Source organism: Bison bison, unplaced genomic scaffold (assembly GCF_000754665.1).
Source record: "Bison bison bison isolate TAMUID 2011002044 unplaced genomic scaffold, Bison_UMD1.0 scf7180017864491, whole genome shotgun sequence".
Lineage (NCBI taxonomy): Eukaryota > Metazoa > Chordata > Mammalia > Artiodactyla > Bovidae > Bison > Bison bison.
In genome coordinates this window covers 6,483,867-6,508,297 of record NW_011495050.1, presented here as the reverse complement: position 1 = coordinate 6,508,297, position 24,431 = coordinate 6,483,867, and the positions used below count along the sequence as shown (strand labels likewise).

The 24,431-nt window shown below is 36.9% G+C and overlaps 1 protein-coding gene across 9 annotated transcripts in view; it reads right to left on the bottom strand.

Annotated features, from left to right (window-relative positions):
- Positions 1–6: 6 nt before the first annotated feature.
- The window catches only part of TRPS1 (trichorhinophalangeal syndrome I), a 276,181-nt gene continuing 251,756 nt past the window's right edge, over positions 7–24,431 (bottom strand). For all 9 annotated transcript variants that reach the window (XM_010863431.1, XM_010863435.1, XM_010863436.1 and 6 more), the window contains 2 exons: positions 7,268–7,390; positions 7–3,104 (listed from right to left, as the gene is read on the bottom strand). In XM_010863431.1, the coding sequence (XP_010861733.1) occupies positions 2,043–3,104; positions 7,268–7,390 (1,185 nt within the window). In that variant the 3' untranslated portion in view covers positions 7–2,042. The remainder of the gene's footprint in view (positions 3,105–7,267; positions 7,391–24,431) is intronic.

The following is a 24,431-nucleotide window of genomic DNA, read 5'->3' as shown; positions in this document are numbered from 1 at the left end:
AAAAATGGAGTGCAAATGCAACTACAGAATGCAATAAAAACATCAGTGCTGCAGATTCCAGCAGCACTTATCAAAATAATTTCTGAAATGTTTCATCTGAAACATAGACAAAGCAATAAAAAGAGGATATATGTTTATCATTTTAAGCATAACAATGTGAGTTAAGAGCTTAAAAATTAAAAAAAAAAAGTACTTGGAATGAATAGTGCTACCCTTTTTTTTCCTAAGTAGGCATAAAAATATTTTCATTTCCTTCTTGTTTTCATACCATTATATCAAGAACGTTCATTTGTTTCATGTTACCGTTTACAATTTTAATGCACACACACACACACACACACAAAGGATATCTACCGCAATAGAAATAGTTGCTTCATTACCTTGTTTGCTACATTTGCAAATGTAAACAGCTAGGCAGAGTCAGAACTGACTCTAATGCATGATGGAATATCTTTGTTGCATACGTACACTGTAGAAAATAATTATTCAATATGTCAGGCACCATTATTTGAAATGTAATACATTAATATTTACTAGAAAAATAAGGTTTTTTTTTTTTTTTCCTATTTGTTCTCCCAACTTCTTTAATGAAATAAGTTAATCTGACAGTGCATCCAGTAGCTTGTAATATCTTCTACATCTCCGTGGCAAAAAATAAACTACTGGTTGGGACGATATAATGCAAATTATTAAAGTCAGTCCTTGTACATACATCCGTGTAGCAAGCATTGAGGCTCGACTAACAGCACCTTTAACCAATTATTTAATGTTCAGTTATTTAGCCCTATTTCCCTGAGCAGTTATGCTGAGGCTTTCCCTTCATGGATAGTTTTACAAAGCCTTAAGTATTAAAAGTACTATGAAGAACATACTTCTAAGAATCCTATTTAATGCTACTTAACTAAACCTGTATAAATCTAATGGAGGAATTGATTGGTACATATACCAACTGTCAGCCTGTGGTAACGTAACTTTAGACGCTGCCTGACCACAAAGTTTGGAAATTATATTTAAACCAAAAGAAAATAAATAAATACAGCAGGTTACCTTGTGGAGAAATACCATGCGTTCTACATCAATGAATGCCATGGTCTGAACTTTTGTATCCATCTAGTCTTTTGAACTGAGGGGATCCCTTTAGTTAGAACATGCCAAATGAGATTAGTGACCCAAAGGAAGCTTAGAAAACAAACCCAAGCTGGTTCATCACATACAAGAAAAAATGATCTGGCTAAAATAAAATTACTATGTAGCACTGAGGATATTGTTTTTTAAAAATGCATATATATTTGGACAAAATGAACCTAAATCGCAAACAAGAGGACTAGTTTTGAAAGGAGTATGTGAACATCTAAAGGACAAAAATATCAGAGAGGGTGTGCATGTGTATGTACAGGCAGGGCTGGCCAAAATCATCGTGCCACCGTCTGTCACTTTTCCCGCTGCTCTCTCCCCAAGCCTAACCACAGCTTGCATTTCTAGGTCTAAATTTGAAACATGATCTATGAGAGGATTCTTGTCTAAGAGGGCGCCATTTTCCTTTCACTGCCCTGGAGATCAAATTTCTCCTCATCTGCCTAGGATTTCATGATACTTCGAAACTGAGGCAATAATTTATGGGTTTTTGAACAAATGGGCCAGTGGCCAGCCCAATACTGCTTTAGGATCATAATATGTAAACCCTTCCAAATTCTAAACAGCTTTGATCTCTTTCTATACAAACATCATAATTATAGTCTGCTGATACTTCTTATGGATGGTTTCCACAGTACACATTCACCAAGATGGTTTTGACTTACTAGGTTCTAAATCAGGACTATTAACCATCTTCCTTTTTTTTTTCTCACTGAACATTTGTCTCACTTTTTAATCTTGGTAACCTACTCATCAAAAGAAAGAATAATAAAAGAAGGGAATTTCATGTTGGATAAGGCAGGCTCTATGAAGTATTTTTTTTTAATAGGTCTTCATAAGACATTACAAGCTATTGAATTCCCATCAAGAAAACCTATTTCTATTTAATTGTGCTAAGTGCTAAGGTTTTACTCTTTAGGTTTTCCATTTTTTTCCACTTGTGCATTGTTCCTATGCAGGCCCCTCTGGATATGAGTTGTGAAGTCATATTTGTCCGTGCAAAGATGCTGGCATATGCTGCACTGGAAAGGTCCACTGTCACCATGGCAACTCATATGCAAAGCATACATCACTTCATCCAGAAAGACAATGCCACAGTGCACACATTTTGTTGAAAGTTCATCTTGAGTACTTCTATCAACTTTCTCTGTTTTTACTACATTCAAGGGACCTTCATTTTTTACATTTGACGGTGCCTTCGTTTTCTCCTTGGAGGCACCATTCGCAGTTGGCCCAGGTCTGGAATGCTTGATCGCCAAATCTAGAGGAATGTCATTGTCTGATCCAACAGCTGAAAAATGAGGAGGCAGATTGAAGGTGGGATAAGGCACATAGTTTTGGCAAGGATTTGGTAGGCCAGGCACGTGACTCAAGTAGTGCGGATTCCCAGGAACGGAGAGCTTATATTTACTCCAGAACCGCAGCCAATCAGCTTCACTCTGGAAGTCATTATGTACAAAGGGAAGTCCGAAAAGGGGATACTGGTACTTTTCAATAGGGCTGCCTGGTGGTGAATAATTTGGGTGCTTTGCGGGTCTCATGTACTTTTCTATGGGACTGCCTCTCTCAGAACTTCCTTTCCCTTCAGATACGGATGAACTGTTTCCTGGGTCTCCAGTACTTTCCTGAGGACTTTTTATCTGAATGTGCAAAGGTTGCATTCTTTTGTGAATATCCAGAGTTTGGCTGACCAGGACTGGCTGCTGAGCAGAATGGCTTTTAGTCAATGAACCCTGGGCTTCGTATTTACTCAGGCTGGGGAGTGGAATTTCTCTCTGGTGACCTTCAGTTAAGTGATCTTCCGACCGCCTCTCTAAGGGGCTGCCGTTGACCTGCTCCTCACTGCCGGCCCTCTGCTGTTTGTTGAGCTGCTCGGCCTGAAGTGCCTCTGGGTTAAGGCGCTTTCTTGTTCTTCTCCTAATAATCTGCTCACCGTTGTTTTGTTTAATGATGTTTAAAGGCCTGGGAGTCTGCAGGGAACACACACAATACATAAAAGGAAAACATTAAAAAATACATTAAAATGCATTAACAATTCCTCACAAATATAAACCATGTTCAAGTTCAAAGCAAAGACAGGCTTTATGTTATAGATTTACTAAATCTCCTCCTTTTGCCCTAAGCAGGATCAGAGGACAGAACCAAAGCACACTCTTTTACCCTAATTAAATCATGCCCATCTTTACAGAGAGGACTGAAAAGTTTAATCTACTTGAAAACAGCCTTTCCAAACTCAACAGACTTCAGAATCGCATTATTTTGTGATAAAACAATATAGAAAGCTAGTTGAAGAAATGTGATTTTTCTAAAAGATTTCTCAACTTTTGAGTCATGCACCAAGAAGATGTCAACAGTAACAGAGGAGATTGGTTTTGATGACAACTGTGGAAAAATGATACAAGGCTGTAGACTGAACTATGTCTTCCTCCCCATCCCCCAGATACTCCCTTCCAATTCATATACTGAATCTCTTACCCTCCAGTGTGACTGTATCTGAAGATTAGGTCTTTAGGAGGTAAATAAGATTAAGTGAGGGCTTTCCTGGTGGCTCAGATGGTAAAGAATCTGCCTGCAATGTTGGAGACCTGGGTTCAATCCCTGAGTCGGGAAGATTCCCTGGAGAAGGGAATGGTTATCCTCCAGCATTCTTGGAGAATCCCATGGACAGAGGAGCCTGGCGGACTACAGTCCATGGGGTTGTAAAGAGTCGTACACAGCTGAGTGATTAACACACAAGATTAAATGCAGACACAGAGTAAAGGCAGCCTTCTACAAGCCAGGAAGAGACTCTCACCAGAACCCAACCACACTGCACCCTATCTCAGACTGCCGGCCTCTAGAAGTGTGAAAATAAATGTCTGTTCTTTAAGACATCCAGTTTATGGTAGTTTGTTATGTCAAGGCCCAGATGACTAATACACACACTCTCCTAAATAACTGCGAGTGTGGATATATAATATTAAACATCAGAATATAAATAATCAAAGGCAAACTGACAGAACTGTAAGGAAACATATCAAGTGAAGTGAAAGTGAAATTGTTAGTTGCTCAGCTGTGTCCAAATCTTTCTGACCCCATGGACTGTAGTCCGCCAGCCTCCTCTGTCCATGGGATTCTCCAGGCAAGAATACTGCAGTGGGTAAGCCATTTCCTTCTCTGGGGGATCTTCCCAACCCAGGGATTGAACATGGTTCTCCTGCATTGCAGGCAGATTCTTTACGATCAGAGCCACCAGGGAAGTCCAACAGTTGCTCAGCTGTGTTGGACTCTTTGTGACTGCACAGACTGTAGCCTGCCAGGCTCCTCTAACCATGGAATTCTTCAGGATCAAAGCCATATCCAGTGAGAGGTTTTGTGTGTGTGTGTGTGTTTTTAATAAATCTCCCACTTTCATTTCTTTTCCTCTAATTATATAAGTATTTATTATTAAGGAAGATTTTTCCTGTTAACAGATGAAGCATTTGTTTTCTGTTGAAAATCTAAATTTATTTGTAGGCTTGCTTCAAATATCCTATCTGTCATTCTACTCTGTACTTAAATAGAATGCTGACTTTCACCCAGCTTAAGTATGACATGACTGGTATTTATGTACATGTTCAACAGGTGTTTATATTACATGACTAAAATCCACAGATAAGACTATAATAAAAACTTTACTTGCAGTAGGAGCTTTAACTTCGATTTATAAAATCAAGAGAATATGTTTAATAAGTGAATGCATGTTTACAAATTAAAAATTCAAAGAATCTTTAAATGGGCTAAAATCTGATTTTTTCTAAAAGATTACTGAAATCAGGAAATAATCTCTACATAAAATATGAACATGAACAATATGTAATTTGTGAATTATACCTGGAAATGATGTATCTTAATGCAAGACAGTATTTTTTAAGTGTTAAAACACAAATCCTCTTGGAGTGTTTTTATTGTCACAAAGATATTTTGAAGAATAAAGGAGAACGCACTTGTTATTGAACATCAAATTACTGGTTTTAGAATGAAAATGTCACATCCCTTGGATAGTCCATGTTCATTTACTTTGTTCAGAATTTCAGATTTATAAAGATCTCATATTTCAAACATACATATTTAATCTCTATCCTTCTTTTTGAATATAAGCATTTAATGCTGAAAATATTCCTCTAAACACTGCTTTAGGTAATTTCGCAAATTTTGATATATTTTAAAACTTGTATTTAATTATAATATTTAAATACAATTCAATATTTTAACACAGTATTATTTTAAAACAGCTACATGATAACTTTCTAAGATAAACATGCTATTTTATATTTTGATTAAGATGACACTATTAAAACTCACTGAACACTATACATTAGATCTGTGCATTGCATTGTACATAAAGGTTATATTTATAAAAATGTAAATATATGGAGTTGATGGGAAAACTCAAGGGAACGAAGAGTTTTATCCTGTAGAATACAGAGTGGAAGAAATATAGTGTCTGTTTTAGAATCCTAAAGAAGACCAATATTTAAATGACAGGTAAAGGAATTACAGCCCATAAAAGAGACATCAGAGAATTATTATGCACAAATGTATAAGAACTAAGAGCATGCAGGGCCATGGAATTCATGGAGTAGAAATATAGGAAATTTAAGATTTTTAAAAAACCCTCAAAATCAAAAACATCTCTGGGGAGATGAATATTAAAATAATTGTTAAAAATGTGTTCGTTTATACTGCAGTTGTTAAATTACCATAACCTGGAAGAGCAGTAGTTTAATTAATATTTGGCCTTTGATTGGACAGCATTCAATTAAAATCATTAATGTCAGTACTCATTAAATGGAAGCTTATTGCTTGCTTAAATGGTGAAGGCTTAAAAAAAGTAAGGTGGTGGTGGTAGGTGGAGATTCCTTCTACTAGCTACATGCTAATAACTAAGGTTTTCACAGTTTACTACCAATTAGTCTTGTTGGCAGTATGCATTTTTTAAAAGAGTGCTTCCAGTGGTCCGTTTTGGAGGACATTTTGTCTAAAACTGTATTCCCTGTATTCTAGATAGAACTGTATTCTATCCACTGGCTGGTGCTTAGAGCTGTGGTAAAATGCCAAACTAAATGCAAAAGGCAGAAGGAAACAGATTTTTGCTTACTAAATGGGGCATTCCTATTTTTAAAGGCAGCTTTGGTCAGCAGATAAACTTTTTTAAGTTTTTTTTTTTTTTTTTGGATGTGGACCATTTTTAAAGATTTTAAAGAATTTGTTACAATATTGTTTCTGTTTTATGTTTTGGTTTTTTGGCTGCTGAAAGGTAGTGGGATCTTAGTTCCCTGACCAGGGAATGAACCTTCACCCCTGGCATTGGAAAGCAAAGCCTTAACCACTGCACCACCAGGGAAGTCCCTAAACTTTCTAAATCAAAAAGAAAAAAAAAAAAAAAATCCTTCGGGAAGTCAAATGCATATAAAGATGGGAGATTTGTAAGTTTAAATTTTATTATAAGATTCTACCTAAAACTTGGTTAGAAATAACTGACATAGCTCAGACAGTCATAGAAACTAGCCAGCCAGAGATCTTAAAACACAGAACACCTCAGCACCTTCCTCTGCTCTGCTGTGTGCTCTTCAAGCCCTCAGATGCTGCTGGAAGCCCTGGAGAGAGTCACCTGGCATCTTGGTCCCAGTAAGAACCACTCTTCTGAACGTGTCCTACTTCCAGCCTAGATGACACTTGCAAATTCCAAAAGTAGACTGGAAAAGGAGCATTTTTTCCCTTGCCCTATATTTTATACTGAACATGGGAGAGTCTTCTTGCTTTTTTTTTTTTTTAATTTATGTACTTTTGAGCTTTAAAAGTTTCTCCTTTCTACCTAAATGAATGTCACTGAATTCTGATGCCCACTCATTCACATATTGGTTATGTGAAGTTCCCAGAAATCAATCATTTTCCTCTTTTATATCAAAAGAAACATAATGCATTAGTAATGATCTCACATGAATCTCCCCATAACATCTAAGGCCGGTCCACCATAAATCACATGTGCGCTCAAAGCAAGTGGATTAAACTCTGCAGGGGCAGGCACCACAAGCCAGGGAATGGTACTTATCACGCCACAGACCAGGCTGTTTTATAAAGCTTTTCCTGAAACAGTCGAACAAGTTCTTACCGAGTGAAGCTTCTGGTAGAGACCACACGCATTGCATACATATCCGCCATTTGCATTCTTTCGCCAGAGAGAGGTCTTTGTGGTCAAGCAATTGGCACAAAAAACACCCGAGCCTCTGCGCCTCTGAAATGGGGGAAAAAAAAAACCAAGGTCAGAGGTGAGTCACATGATCAGTGGAGTTAGACCAAACCAACCCAGGAGTTTTGTCTTTAGACTAGCAACAATGACAGTATAAAACCACGCTGCCCATAATGAGGTCAGGTTCAATTGTGTTTAATAGGCACCACTGATTTTCATTATAATTAACCCTACAGTGATGGATGAGGTGTGTGCAACACCAAAGGCTTTTCACAGAAACAGCTTTAACTTTTTGAACTTTGGGGTTTGTGCCTTTAATGATGGCTCCTAAATGCTGAACCCTAAAATATACCTTTTAAAAGTGTCAAAAGTCAAAAGACAGAGCATGGCAATATGTTTAATATATTTTGGAAAAAGCGGTGCCCAGGCTACCTGAGCTTCAAAATATAGTCAAACTTGGAATAAGTGCAGCATGTAAACCACTTACAATTAAACCTGAGGCATGTCTTTCTGGATGTCATTCATGTAACATAAGTATTCAGACACTAATAAGACACTCAGTTCTAATTTTTCATTTGCACCTGTAAAATCTGAAAGAGAACACCCTCTATCTCCCAAATCTGAGAGGAACAGAAGAAACTTCTGCCAACTAGAAGTACAGTATTACTAATGAGAATCCTTATGAGGAGCCTGCTTAAGCCAGACAACATAGTCCCATCAATGGCTATTTATTTATTTTATTTGACTCAGACTTGGAAATCACAAGCGTTTCTGAAATTTTAGGATGAATTCTCTAATCACCAGATTGAAAAATAATCCAAGAATATTTAAAAGTAGATCGTTAGCATTGCTTGTTCCATTCTTGCTATCAAGTAATGATTCCATTAAACTTCTCATTGAAACAAAAGTCAGGCTGTGTTCATAGGCGCAAATACTAACAGGCAGGAAATGGAACTCTGGCTGAAGAAGAAGAAGGAAAAAAAAAAAAAGACAGCCTGAATTGCAACTCTGCTCTTTTTTCTCTAGGAAGCAAAGCCTTTAATGATAAAATATGCATGTTAGATAAGGAGTGGAAAAAGTCTTGCTGGAACCCAATTTTGTGATACATTTAAAATTACAAACACTATATGTCAAAATTTCAGGGATTCATAAAATTTAGGCAATTTATTTAACTCGAGTCCATACTGTAGACGAGGGGTATCCCTGCCAAGAAAATACAATGGTTATAATTGTACTCTGATACATTTCAAATGGAAAGCTTTCTGCAGACATAATTTTGGCTTCAAGACTGGAACACTTTCTTGGCATTGAAAGGGCATTTGATTCATCGGGTGTTTCACAATGTATCACTAAAAAGACCTGGTGAGCAGCCAGTTCCCTATAGGGTAATTTTTCCATCCAGATGCAAGTGCTATCAGAGGCCCTCGTCAGCTAAACTAATTATGATCTTGCAATTGCTGATGCCTGCTCACTCTAACATTCGACATCCTCCATTAATCATCAATACAAGGAAAATGAATGAAACGTAAAGAAATGAGGACTGGTAAGCTGCATAGCCATAAAAATCTGAAATGAGAGCAATAATTTAACAAGATTGGGGGAATGTTTTTAGTGAGCACAAAGTCAAGCTAACAATTGCCCTTTTCAACCAAGAACACAATTTCATTAGTGTAGCAGGTTGTGCTACTTCAGGTGATGTAATAAAAGCTAGATTTTTCACAAAGATAATCTCTGGCTCCCCTTTTCTCCTTACTCCCCTGATCCCCCAAATCAGGACCAGGAGCGTATAATAAATTTCTCAGTCTCAAAACAAAACGCTGGGTACTGGTCCTCAAAGTCCCAATAGGGACCTACTGCAAAAGGACAGACTGCTATTTCCCTCAAATCAATGAACTATTAGAGCTTGTGTTTATCAAACACTCTGGGGCTCCCTTTATCCGAGGTAAGCTGGGGAGCCTAGTTAGGTTATAATTGTGAAACTTCCCTGGGGCCACGCTGTCTTTTCCCCAAGATCTAAGTAACACGTTTGGCAAATAAACACCAATTTGATCCACATAAAGGCAATGTAAATGTCCATTTGGAAACTAACCCACATAAATGGCTGCGGCTCAAACCTGAATGTATAACCATTCACGGCAGCCTGCTTTTCTTTCCTTACGTCCTGGCTGCTTGACACGGCATGCCAAAGTGGGTGTAATCCTGGTTTTAGAGAACGCTTCAACCTTGCATACTTTTGCACTTAAGTCTCTTGCACAGAAAATGCCCTTCATTAGTTCAAGGGAAAATCCTGAAATTACAGTGCTGGTTTACACAGGCACATCTTGCTTTAACCAGCATTTAGGCTCCAATAGAGGCTGGTATATTTTAGGTGAACCATATCTTATTTTAAATACATCAAGAGTAATTTGGATTCACTTATTTGGAGTCAGTATGGCATGGGGGTTAATAGATTTAGGAGACAGACAGCTTGCATCCAAAACATGCCTCTGTCTTGAGTTGCCGGGTACGACTTTGAGTGAATTACTTAACTTAGCAGTACTTAAATGCTCCCCTCTTTAAAGTGTGAGCTGCTGTGAGTATTAATGTGGACAAATGGGCGTATAATTAAAACAATGTCAGGGATGTAGTAAGCTCTCAAGTTATCGATCCATCATCAACCCATTAGGGATTAAGCTGTATTTCTTTTGTTAAAGAGAAAAATATTCTGTTTCGTTCTTATCACTTTAATCTACTTATTTTACATTTTAGATATGCTTAAAGCATACGGTTGAGTATTAGAACATGCATTTCATTTGTGTCATTCTTATCAAATATGAGAATGGAAAGTTGAGTCAGAGTGAAATATCTAGGTGTTCACACCTAGAATTCAATAGGAGCGTACTTGTGTGGGGGCAGAGAGTAGGAGGTAGGTGAGAAATATTTCATACATTTAGTTACCTCCCATCTAACAAATGTATCACTTTGGTAAGCACTGTAGAACCCTATGTTTGATGAACTTGGAAATTTCGGAAGCAGCAGAGTAAGTGGGAGAAGTAGGCAGTGTCCTTCGCTGTGTGACTACAGAACGGTGGACCATGACGCATCTCTCTAAACCACATCACAGATGACAGCCTGACCCCAGCGAAAGCCGCACTATGCATAATGTCACCTAGCTGGACCGAGTATGGCATTTTTTCCCATGTCACCAACATCCTTAACCCAATCAAGTGCTGAGAAAAAGTCTGTTGCCAAAGGAAGCAAAACAGAAGTTTCCCTTGCCTTACTTTTTAAAAACAAGCTTGTTAAAGAGAAAGAAAGGCATTAAAGACCTTATTTCATTCAGTTTATCAGGCACAACAGAGTTTTAAAACAGTTTTAATTCTCCTTTATACTGTGTTAAAGACAGAAATCATGTCCCCTAACAGTCATCAAATAGTCTAATAAGTACCTAGGACAGTGCTGTCTGTCTTGAGTGGCTGAATATTATTAAAGTTGAAAATCATCTCTCTTGCAATAATTTTTATCACTAGTCATTACTCCTGTTTTTGAAAATAAAGTTTTTTAAAAAATATTCTGTAGAAATGTCTCCCATTTGGATTGACAAATTTATCTTCAGTTGGGCAGAGATGGCTAATTACGTTGGAGACAAGAAAATCAAGGGAGTTAATTTCCCCAATTCTACATTCCAGGCTTTTTTTTTTTTCCTCTTTGAAAAACAGCTGAAGCCAGGTACCTGCTAAGTCCTGAAGATATAAAGTCAGGACCATCTCACACGCTAATAAAGTAATGCTCAAAATTCTCCAAGCCAGGCTTCAGCAATATGTGAACCATGAACTTCCAGATGTTCAAGCTGGTTTTAGAAAAGGCAGAGGAACCAGAGATCAAATTGCCAACATCCGCTGGATCATGGAAAAAGCAAGAGAGTTCCAGAAAAACATCATTTCTGCTTTATTGACTATGCCAAAACCTTTGACTGTGTGGATCACAATAAACTGTGGGAAATTGTTCAAGAGATGGGAATACCAGACCACCTGACCTGCCTCTTGAGAAACCTGTATGCAGGTCAGGAAGCAACAGTTAGAACTGGACATGGAACAATAGACTGCTTCCAAATAAGAAAAGGAGTACGTCAAGGCTGTATATTGTCACCCTGCTTATTTAACTTATATGCAGAGTACATCATGAGAAATGCTTGGCTGAAACAAGCACAAGCTGGAATCAAGATTGCCGGGAGAAATATCAATAACCTCAGATATGACACCACCCTTATGGCAGAAAGTGAAGAGGAACTAAAAAGCCTCTTGATGAAAGTGAAAGAGGACATTGAAAAAGTTGGCTTAAACCTCAACATTAAGAAAATTAAGATCATGACATCTAGTCCCATCACTTCACAGGAAATAGATGGGGAAACAGTGGAAACAGTGTCAGACTTTATTTTTCTGGGCTCCAAAATCACTGCGGATGGTGACTGTAGCCATGAAATTAAAAGACGCTTACTCCTTGGAAGGAAAGTTATGACCAACCTAGATAGCATATTCAAAAGCAGAGACATTACTTTGCCAACAAAGGTCCGTCTAGTCAAGGCTATGGTTTTTCCAGTGGTCATGTATGGATGTGAGAGTTGGACTGTGAAGAAAGCTGAGCACCGAAGAATTGATGCTTTTGAACTGTGATGTTGGAGAAGACTCTTGAGAGTCCCTTGGACTATAAGGATATCCAACCAGTCCATTCTAAAGGAGGTCAGTCCTGGGTGTTCTTTGGAAGGAATGATGCTAAAGCTGAAACTCCAGTACTTTGGCCACCTCATGCGAAGAGTTGACTCATTGGAAAAGATTCTGATGCTGGGAGGGATTGGGGGCAGGAGGAGAAGGGGACAACAGAGGATGAGATGGCTGGATGGCCTCACTGACTCGATGGACATGAGTCTGAGTATACTCCGGGAGTTGGTGATGGACAGGGAGGCCTGGCGTGCTGCGATTCATGGGGTCGCAAAGAGTCAGACACGACTGAGCGACTGAACTGAACTGAACTGAAGAATGAAGCTCTACCTCACCTTTATACACATCATTAGAGTCATGCATTGCTGATGGTATATGTGTATGTTTTAAATAATATAATGATTTCTCCTTTTCCTACAAGCTGCTTTTAAGAGTTAATAATAGGGGATTCCCTGTGATCCAGTGGTTAGGACTCTGTACTTTCACTGCTGAGGGTGTGGGTTCAATCCCTGGCCAGGGAACCAAGATCCTGGAAACTGAGCACCACCCCCGCAAAAAGGAGTTGATAATGATTTGAACCTCCATGACTTTGTGCAGGAGACATATGCACTGTCCTTTTAGAGAAATGGATAAAGACACTTCTGGGAGAGGAAATGATAGGAATAAGCAGTTAGTGGATAACATGAAGGTGTACCTGAAAGGCTCTCCTTTCAGGCTGAAGGAAAGCTGTCCTCTTACATATCCAAAGCTACGCATGGTCATAGCATGGTCTGCCCCTGGCCTTCTCTAAGTGCACTTCCTATTTATATGTGGTTTCAACGGAGGGCTAGACTGAAGGATGGTCAGCAGAGAACCCAAATCTACATGAAAGTCACCTCAATGGAAAATGTCTAAAGAGGAAATTCTGGAATCAACAAGGAACTAACTGCGTTTAACTTCAAATTTAAATAATTTGCCCACTAACTTTTAGGTCGAATCTGTATGGCTTGTATGTTATTTCTGCTGGCTGGTAATTTCCTGTGTGAAAAAGGAAGATTGGTGATGACAGGAATAGTTCATTGCAAGGAATTCTGAGGCCAGCCCCCATGATCAGCATCTCCAAGGCTTTTCAGTTACTGAGAATTCTTTGGATCACTTCTTTCCTTCCCACGTTTCAAATGTATTATAACCACCATACCGATTTTCACAACAGCAAGTTAGGTGATGAATCTGGACAATCATCCATGCCAGGATTTGAAACAGAAAATGACAAACCACCTTTTAATAAAAGTACATTTTAAATCTAATACAATTTTTTTTTTCTTTTCCCTGCTGGAGAGTGCACCAAGAAGTGTAATGACTAAATAACTAACAGAAGAAATCTCTAGTCTTTAGGCTCACAGCTAACTACTGTAAGGCATCATGATCACTAAATTTTTCTCAAAGTTTCTGATTCAAGTTTCGCTTTTAGGGGGCTTAAATTCTCAGTCAATTACAGATCCCTCTGTGTTAAGCACTGACACATACTTTGGTAAACCCAGATGAGTCTTCAGAAAAGAACAAGAATCGGAAAAAAAGTTTTAAATTGGTTCAGCTATTTTTATAGCTTATTTTACTATTTGAAGATCAGCCAAAAGCAAACATTTTAAGGTTTTCAAATTTCATTATTAACAGAACTTATTTCATTTGATCAATAAAAAGTAAATTTGATTGAATTATTCATTCAAGTGGTTTAACATTTAGAGTCATGGATATTCATCTCCAAGATATTAAAAGTCCCCATTGGAGAAGTTTATCTGTGCAGAAATGATCCTTTATAATAGTTTTCTATGAATAAAAACCATACTGAAACCATGTAATTACATAACAAGCCTTGATAGGCAGAGTATTTACTCACATTTTTTATGGTTTTATATCTTGGCCATTTTAAATCAAATCAACTTGAAATTTGATATACGTGCTGTTAGTCTGGATGCACCTCAAATATTTTTAACTCTTTAAACAATTCTATGTTTATTTGATTATATCAAGAATCCTTTGAGAACTTCATTTTAGGGAAATGTACAGATGGCTATGATAGAACCTTCTGGTACAACTCTGTAGTAATAAAACTTCAGTGGTAAATATAATTCAATTCAGTTTGGGGACTAATTATTAAATGTCCACTATGTGCCTGGCACTGTGCTAGAAGCTAGAGTTACAGTGAAGTATATGGCAGACATGGTCTGTAATCTCTCTGTTCACAGCAGAATCTGCTAAAAACATACCATATATACAGTTAACATGATAAAAACTGAGACTGTTGATGAATGGTGACAGTTTGATTCATGTAAATTATATGAAAACATTTCTCAAGAAACCAAAGCATCTCCCACAAATACATCTCACTTAAAGGCTGAAAGTTATCTAATAATCAGAGGGGTTACTCTCTGTGCTCCTTTATAAAAATGGATAATAGTTTAGTCATTTCAGAAACAAGAACCTTGCTTATTGTCCCATCAGTAATAATGTCCTGCTGCTGCTGCTGCTAAGTCGCTTCAGTCATATCTGACTCTATGCGACCCCATAGACAGCAGCCCACCAGACTCCTCTGTCCCTGGGGTTCTCCAGGCAAGAATACTGGAGTGGGTTGCCATTTCCTTCTCCTATCAACCACCAAAAGAGTTGATACAAACTAAATAATGTGTTCATGACTGTCACTATAAAATTGAAATTCAATACCTATTGAATAAATGATAAATATTATTTTAGCCATTATCACTCTTATTCACCACCAAGAGACAGAAAAGGTCACTCTTTCCCACTTACCCCCATTAAGGAATTAACTGACTATTGACTACCCACCAGCAGAGGCTACAGAATATAAAGAACACCACACCTAAAACAACTTAAAACAGACAGTGGCTTGCAATGAACACCTAAATAAATTCACAGCCAGAATTTTATCAGAAGCACAGGCTGGCCAGTATTTTAGCAAGAGCAGCGAGACAGCTTTGCCAACAGAAAGCAATAGATATCAATACCTTGGCTGACTTTTGCTCCAAATAAAATTATAAAGAATCAGTTGAAACAGGCTGTATATCAAGTCTATGCCTGCTTTAAAACAGCCCTCTATGCCCCCAGATTTCTTGCCAGAAAACTGAAGAGACTCTACAAGGTTCAGCCAAGCATCCATCTTATAATCACCTATCTCAGAGTTTGGAAACAAAACCTGTTTACCCTGCTTATTAAATTCACTTCCTCAACACATCAGAAATGCTAATGGAGACCAGTGTAAACTAAACTGACATCTTTGGCTAGAAGCAATGGAACAACTTCTGTTCCAGGACATGAGGCAATTCATATTCTAGCAATCATACATTGTACCCAGGTATGAATGTGCCCAAGACTTTTCCACTGACACGTCACCACGCTGGAGTTGCCCAATATATCAGGACATGTTAAAACAGATTAGCTCCATTTCTTCTGAGATGCAATTGGTGACTCGCGGCGCAGGATTGCAGAAAATGAGAGTTCCCCGGGGAAATCCCACATTTTAAATTATGCATATGGATTCTTCAAATCTTCTGATTTTAGAAATTTATCATACAGATGATATAATCTACTACATAGGTCTGAAGGACCCCCATCTCCATACTTAGACTTACTCCATATTTGGAAAATGAGCAAAGCAAACATGTGATGTCATACACAAATTACTTAACAGACTAGAACTAGAAAAACTCAGATCTTTAGAGTTCTAACCCATGCTGTTTCTGTAACAATGTCCTGCCTTTACAGCAATATGTATTTGGACAGCTGAAAACATAGCTGAAGATTTATATCTACACGGTCTTTTCATTCCACGTGAAAGTCACTATTGTCAAAAGAACTGCTCAAGCCTCTTACTGCTTCTATTTCTGCCACCACAGATCCATTTTCACCTTTCCTTCAGTTACAACAATGGTCAAGAGTGTTTCAACAGGGACTTTCTTCTATGACAGTGCCAAAATCTGACACTGAAAAGGGAAAAAAAGGGGGGCTTTTTGGAGGCACAGTTAAACCTAGTAGTTAAGTAAATTTCAGCATGAGAATATGAGAATCAATTCTGTTTTAATAAAGTTATTGCAATTTTTATTTAAACAATATATTTGGCAAACATTTATTTTGGGAATTCTTCACAGTATAGAAAATAAGCACCTTGGTGATAGGGACTTTTCTAGAAAAAGCCTAAAGTTCAAAAGGTTCAGCTTCGAAGCACTTAATGTAAGAAACAAACAGAGGTATTTTATGTATTACTTAAGTAGGACTGGTTTTATGATAGATAATGATGACATGGTCATTTTGAAAGAAAAGGAAAATAACAGATAATAATCAGTAATTCTTTTCATATTTGCTAACAGATAATAACTAGTCAATGAAGTGTTACCATCCTCAAGGAATTTACATCTATATCAATGGTTTCTAACTTTCTTGGGAGTCATAAACTCTTTTGATAAAATTTATGACACTCTCCCCAGATAATAAAAAAGATATGTAAAATATTTTGCAAATAACTTCAGGCTGTTCAAAAGAATGTCCTTCATAAAGTGCATCCAAAGATTTCACATGGATCTGAGTACCCATGGATTGTGAGGTTAAGAACTCCTGATATATATTTATCTCAGTTTGGATTGAAAATGAATTACTTGGGATTATTATTCTCTCATTTTACTGATGAGGTAAAAGATTGTGAATGATTCTTTGACTTAAGTAGTGTCAAAAATACATCCTAGTCTCTTAAGTCCAGGCAAAAACACATGACTTTTTCTAAAAATCATTTTTGGGACTTCCTTGGTGGTCTGATGGCTAGGAATCTGTCTGCCCATGCAGAAGGACATTGGTTCAACCCCTGGTCTAGGAAGATTTCACATGCTGCAGAGCAACTAAGCCCCTCGACCACAACTACTGAGCCCGCACTCGGCAGCAAGAGAAGCCACCACAATGAGAAAGAAGCCTGTGCACTGCAACCAGAGAAAAGCCACATAGCAACAAAGACTGAGTGCAGCCATTTTCGAATCAGTTATCTGGTAGACTCGCGTGACTACTTCTTGTCCCTTTTTGAAAATCACACATCTAATATTTACCAAGTATTTATTTTGTCTAGAATGATACACTACAGACTTAGTTTCTCTACCTGACACCTTCTAAACAAACCTAAGACACAGGAATTATTACTACATTATTATCATTATTGTTATTCTATCCACTTTACACGTAGAAGGCAACAGCACCCAACTCCAGTACTCCTGTCTGGAAAATCCCACGGATGGAGGAGCCTGGAAGGCTGCGGTCCATGGGGTCACTGGGGGTCAGACACGACTGAGCGACTTCACTTTCACTTTTCACTTTCATGCATTGGAGAAGGAAATGGCAAGCCACTCCAGTGTTCTTGCCTGGAGAATCCCAGGGACGGGGGAGCCTGGTGGGCTGCCATCTATGGGGTCACACAGAGTTGGACATGATTGAAGTGACTTAGCAGCAGCAGCATCCACTTTACATATGAGAAAACTAAGCCTTAGAAGCATTTTTCATATACTAAATAGTAAGATCTCTCACTTCAGAGCCACAGTTCTTAACCATGTTTCAGGTCCTATTACTAAAGAAGTGATTGGGGAATTTTACCAAAAATATTTCACCATAGCTTAGCTTTGAAGAATCCTTCTCTCTTCAAACCACCCTATAACAGCTGATTAAATTATGCAAGTTTTGAGGTACCAGAAAGAAATGACTCATCCTTGATCAGATATGGCAACGATCTGTGTTGAGGTTGAAAGATACAGTCGAAGCCAGAGGAACGCAGCATTTGGGAGATGGTGTAGTGTGGGGAAGGCGGATGGGTGTAGTGCGTGAGTTTTGATACTGTGTCTCAAAAACTAAAAATAAAAAATATATGTGAACAAAGCCTCTGTTGAAAAGCAAAAATTAGTGCACTGACTTAGTGCCTAGAAATGCCATCATGGGAAGGCAGCTGTGAACCAGGAACTCATTTGTATTCGCCATGGCTAGAGACAGGGCAGGAAACACGGTACTGGGCTTTTGAGAAGTGCTGTAAACATACATGTTCAGGTAACAATGTACTAGACTTATTTTATATATTGGTATGTTCCTTGGCAGAGACCTTTTGCAATGTGTGGAATCCTCATTATTCAAGATAAAATACTGCCAATTCTGAAAAATGAGGTCGTTTTACCAAATTCCTCAGATTTGAATAACATGAAAGTATTTTTAATTACTTTTCCTTAAACATTTCCCCCATTATTAGATATAAAAGTACATGTTCTTCAGTGGCCTGTGCATTTGACTCTGATACTTTTCATGTGTGGTACAGTTTCCATTTCATTATATATATATAAGAGCAAAGCCTAAAATATTCTTAACTCTATAAACATGTTTTACCCAGTATTGAGTTGAGATCAGACATTAGATAACATACACTTTGCTCAGCAGAAAGATGGTAATTGCCACTTGTTTTCACTTAACAATAGCAACAAAATGTATAGAAATAGTTAAATATCCTGGTTTGAAACAGTTAAGAACTATGTTAAAAATCTGCAAATGGATCAATAAGAGACAGATATCAAATATGCAGTTTGAATTAAATAACTAAAACCTTTACTAGACCATATTGTAATACTTCTTATATCATTTCATTCTCTGTGATTTTTAAATACACGGAGGTGGGGGGGTGGACTTAAGGGAAATAAACCTAAATTTCATTTAACTTCTGAATCTATAAATAATTCTTTTAAAATACTATCTCATTTTTTATTCAACTTTGTATTTCTTCATGACCCCAAACCAGGTATTTAAATACACTTTTCCAATATTTAAAATAAGTGTCTAGTACATTTTGCCATTGTTCAAATGAAAGATTTGTCTTTAAATGAGGATGCTGTGACTGTTACAGGTAAAACCCAACTCTGGCGGATAATTTCATTATAGAGGCTCTGGGCAGACAGGGATGTCTAAGCTGATTTTTAAAGTTTTAATGACATTATTTTAAAAAGACAACTTGGAATTATGCATTTCCTTAACAGTAATGATGTAATTTTGTAATAAGTGAAATCTTTCATGGGAAAACTGCTTCTTCCATAACTCACACGGTCAATTACACAGGAAAGTACTGTAATCGGGCTGTCCTTCTGTCGCCCCCCACCCCCCACCCCCACGGTCAAAAAGCTCACGTACACGACTTCCTTTTCCATTACCAACTTGTCTGCAGTACCATCTGTAAAAATGAACACATACCTTGGGCTGCTCGTTTCTGCTTTTGCACGTCCATTAGTGGGACTGGCTGCAGCTGCTCAAGAAGAAAGCAAGGATTGTCTTTGCTTTTATATAGATGTATATATTCCCCCTCCAGTCCTGCCATATCAGCGTGAGGCAATACATCGTCTTGGGTAGGGAACTGTACTTAATAACCTGTGCTCCGACCCGCTTCTCTGTGCAATCTGGAGTTTGTTAATCACACTGTATCACGTACCAAAGCAAGAACTACCTCATCACACCACGAACTCTCTCTCGAGACAACCCCTCAGTCATTCCTTCCAAAAGGAACAGTTAAAATCATTTCAGACTTTGACATTTCGTACAGCAAGCAGAATACCAGGAAACCAGTACTGAGGGCTGGCTGGACATCCTGAGACACAAATCTCCTAATGAGTGAGATTTTATTTCATGAGAGGGGCTCTGATATTGCAATACAGCAACGAACTTTTTTTTGGTTTTTTTTGCTTTATATATTTTTTAAATTTGTTTATTTTTTTTGTTGAAGAGTAATTGCTTTACAGAATTTTTGCTGTTTTCTGTCAAACCTCAACATGAATCAGCCATAGGAATATATATATCCCCTCCCTTCTGAAACTCCCTCCCATCTCCCTCCCCATCCCACCCCTCTAGGTTGATACAGAGCCCCTGTTTGACTTTCTTATACCCTCCCTCTGATTTATATATGTATTTTTCTGTTGGCATTATTTTTTCCCTGGATTAAGGTTATTAAACTGTCCACAGCCTCTGCAGAAGACGCAAATAAATTAAAGCAAGGAAGGACCCTAAATTAATTTTTTAAAGTCATTTACCTACAAGAAATAACATTTCTCCTTGTTGTGGAGTAATAGGAATAATAATAAAAAAGAAAACACCATCAATTATTAAGCTCTTAAAAATATTTGAAAAAAAAGATTCATAGAGAAGCTGAAATTTAAAACACATAAAAGAAAAAAAGAGAGATCCCCCAAATGGTTTAATTGTTTCCCACATTTATAAGTTTACCCCAAATAAATCAAAACTGCTTTTCTTCATAAGAAGTAATCCGTTGTCAGTGTGTATGTAAGCTTAGCTTTTGGAACTCAGAATGCCAATTCCGCCTTAGACTTTCACATACTAAATTGTTTTAAATCATCAAACAACCCTGCTTTCCCAGAGTTTAGGTACAGGAGAAAGAATGCTGGATTCTAGTTATTTACAAATGCATGTCACTCCTAAGGGACTGGGGACTTTTGAAGAGCTTTTTTTCCGCCCCTTTAATCTTTTGTATTATCAGTGCATTGCACATAGTTGGTGTTTAATTATTGACAGTTTTATTGAACTGACCTCTATCAGAGAGGATACTGCTGATTTTAATAAACAGTCTGTTAAAATGTACGCATATGTGTACATATACATACATGCTGTGATCAAAACGTTATCACTTTAAATGCAGCTGTATTCATGAAATATAAATGGTGGTCATTATCACAGAAAATAGGACTCAAATTGAAAACAGTTTCAGCTTCTGAGACATAAAAGAAAATTAATAAACTCTGTACCATATTTAAACAATGTATTAATATGTGACAGCAGAGAAGAGGAATGAGCTTTGTTTACATGAGCTTCTGATCAATTTTCAGAACTAGCAGAAGTGGCATATGTTGGTGTGTATTCGTGTATACATGTATATATACACACAAAAACAGATATATACATACATGTACATATGTGTATATATTCACACATACACAACTGAATCCAGCAAAACATTTTCAGCACTAACACATGGTGAAATGTCACGAGTTGCTCTTACTTTCATTAAAGCAATATAATATTTTATAAGTGAAACTAAAGTACCAACGATGTTATTAGACTAAAGAAAAAAAATTCCATGAGTTTTCTGGAGAGTTGCGAATAAATATAATTCACTACTTGTACATAAGATTGTAGGGGAAAAAGCAGTAAGAGTACCTAAGAGAGTGTTTTCAATGTCAGCCTAGTAAATATTGATTTTATTAGGTGGGAAATAAGACATCAATACTTTGTGATTTACTTTTATAACTATGTTAGAGTTCTCCCAATGCACATATGCACTCAATTAACATAAATATAATTGTATGAGAGAATACATGTATCAGACACTCGGTGAGCATTAAATTCCTTTCTCTCTTAATTTCAGAAGATAATAAGTATAAATAGATATTAGATTTCAGAAGATACTGAATAACTGAATAAGCTTTGGACATGTAAAGTTCAAGCTTTGTAGCTACATATTTATGTAAATGTGAGGAAAACATATACAAAGGACCTCAATTTATTTTATTTTTAAGTATGAATAGTGATCCTAAAACTCTCACATAAAGATGACTGTCCTAAAAAAGTATATACCATTAATTATACACTTAAAAAATAGAAATCTCTCTCTTGCCTTCTGTCTTTTGACTTCTCTCTCTCCTTTGTTTTTCAACTGTGTTCCAAAAGACCTTAAAGGATTCATTACACAAAGCAGTGTGTGATGACTTAGTCACTTACATAAGTTTCACAAGTATGTCAAAGATATATATTTCTCATCCTAAAGCTAAACAGAAATGTGAAGAAGGAATAAGTGGCCTTGGGAATTTTCTAGAACGTAAAGAAATGCACTGTCAGTTAAGGTCAAGTTCCCTTATACATATAACTCATTCTAGCTGCATGTAATTTTCTTCCTTTCATGTGGTGTGATCACTTAGATTGTATATATTATCACAAAATATGACAATGGATGTTTATTTCATAGATTACACAAAGTGATTTGCTTAAATTCATATACATCACAACAGAAAACTTTGTACAAGAAATAATTTTGGATAAATTTATGTCCATAAACACTCATTTGGAATTTGACATCCTCTATTTCATATGTGATTAGTCGCTTCAGTCATGTCCAACTCTTTGCAACCCCATGGACTATTTTATATATCTATACATAAAACACATATATAATATATTCACATATGTAAGTATAAATATACATGTAAATAAAACACATTTAAAGAATATATTCATATGCACACAAACATATATTTAAAATACGTATATGTGTGATTACATGAACACATTTCTTTAAAGTAAAGTGGTTTCAGGGTCATCCAGTTTAATAACTTAAAAACTTTAGGGACTGGTGGTCTTATATTTTAAAATGTGTGCCTTTAGAACTCACAAACTTATACTTCTTTCCCAGGTTAAAACGTTTGTAACAGACAACAAGATAAAATATTTTAGATGAGAAAGTGTAATGGCAGAAATAATGAATGAATGACCGTAAGAAACCAGCAGGTAGATTTCATGAAGAATTAATCATTTATGTATGACTGAAGGAATTCATGGGATTCCCAGGTGGCACTAGTGGTCAAGAGCCTGCCTGTCACTGCAGGAGCTGTAAGAGATGTGCGTTTAATCCTTGAGTTGGGAAGATCCCCTGGAGGAGGACGTGGCAACCCACTCCAATATTCTTGCCTGGAGAATCCGATGGACAGAGGAGCCTGGTGGGCTACAGTCCATAGGGTCGCAAAGAGTTGGATGTGATTAAGGTGACTTAGCATGCATGCAAAGGAATGTGTAGATATTATATGCTTCAAAAAGTTATGTACTTGCCAAAGGAAAAGTTAGGTGGCTAGATCTGACTTTGGTCATCCCTCTTTTTCTACCTATTTTCTAAGATTTTATCATTTTATTAATTTTATTATAATATTATACACACATGTACACATGTACTTAGAATTAAACATATATGTATACTTCGTTGCCCATGTGTATACTTCCTTGGCAAAATAAGAATGGAAATAATCAGATTCCTTTAAATTCATCCCAAATGAAGGCAATCCTTTTAAAATAAACACAATGGACTAGTACCAGACTAAAATTCAAAGCAATTCGCATTTACCAAAAAGAAGAAAATAAAGGTAAAGAAAAGTGTGCCTTAAACATAAAAGTCCTAACTTTTAAGGAAGAAAATCACCATTAGCAGAGGTTTAGCTGATTAGTCAATCTAATGCAGGGCTTTTATGTTTGTAAGTTTACAAATTTCAGAAAATGACCGAATTATTCCACTTATATCATTAAGTTGACCCCTTCCAGGATTTGACCTTCCTAATAGATTTGTTCTATAAGATATGACATCTCAAACAGCTGTGCTATTCTTTCTCGAACTTGTCTTTTTTTTTTTAAGAAAGCATGAAAATAGACTGATTTACCAAGGCAAAAGTATTGATGGTGGGGGAAGAGAGGGATCAAAAATGGAAAAATAATATGATTTCCTATCTGAGGGAGCTATTTTGAAACTTAGAGAAGAACATGAAAGTAACATTTGTGGCCTATTAAGGAAGTGATGCAGAAAGCATTTGAAAATATCACAGTGAACTGAGTTCTTTATAAGGAGGTATGATTTTTAAAATGGAGAAACAATTCCTTTGAATGTTCTGATTTTCAAAGCTCCCACCAATAGGTGTATGCCATTATACACTCATTGTAAATGGGAATATGTTTAAAGTTGTTAGGATGGTTCTCTGCAGTTTTTTATTTTTTAAAACTAAATATAAATCAGGATTAAGATAGACAACCAAAGGGAAATTTTTTTCTAAGCTTTTTACCAGGCAAATAATTTGTAAGCACATTGGGAATTTTAATCTATGTTAAAAATACCTCTAGACAGATAGATTTCATATAGCAACTACATAGTTTGACTTAACTGATACTGGTCTGACTCAGAATTCTCTTAATGATAAAAAGCAACACTGGATTTGTGGAAGAAATATAAAGGGACAAAACACATGTTTAATGATCATGGTTTCTACCCCTACTCAATTCTGTATCAAGTTTCATCTTGTAGAGCTGGTTATGTTGCAGAATTATTTTCTACCTTGGCTCCACATGGCATCGTGACTTAAAATTCAAGAAAGCACCTCAGACAAATAACAAATTGTTGCACAGTACTAGAAGCACATATGAAAGCTATTTTTAATTTCAATTACACCTTTAATACATTAATTACCTGCTTATCTAAGTGCTGCTTCTGATAGGTTTACCACTGCCTCGTTCATTCTAGGCACAGTGTTCTTTTTACAAGAGGCAGAGGCATTTGAGAAAAAAAAAAAAAAAAATTC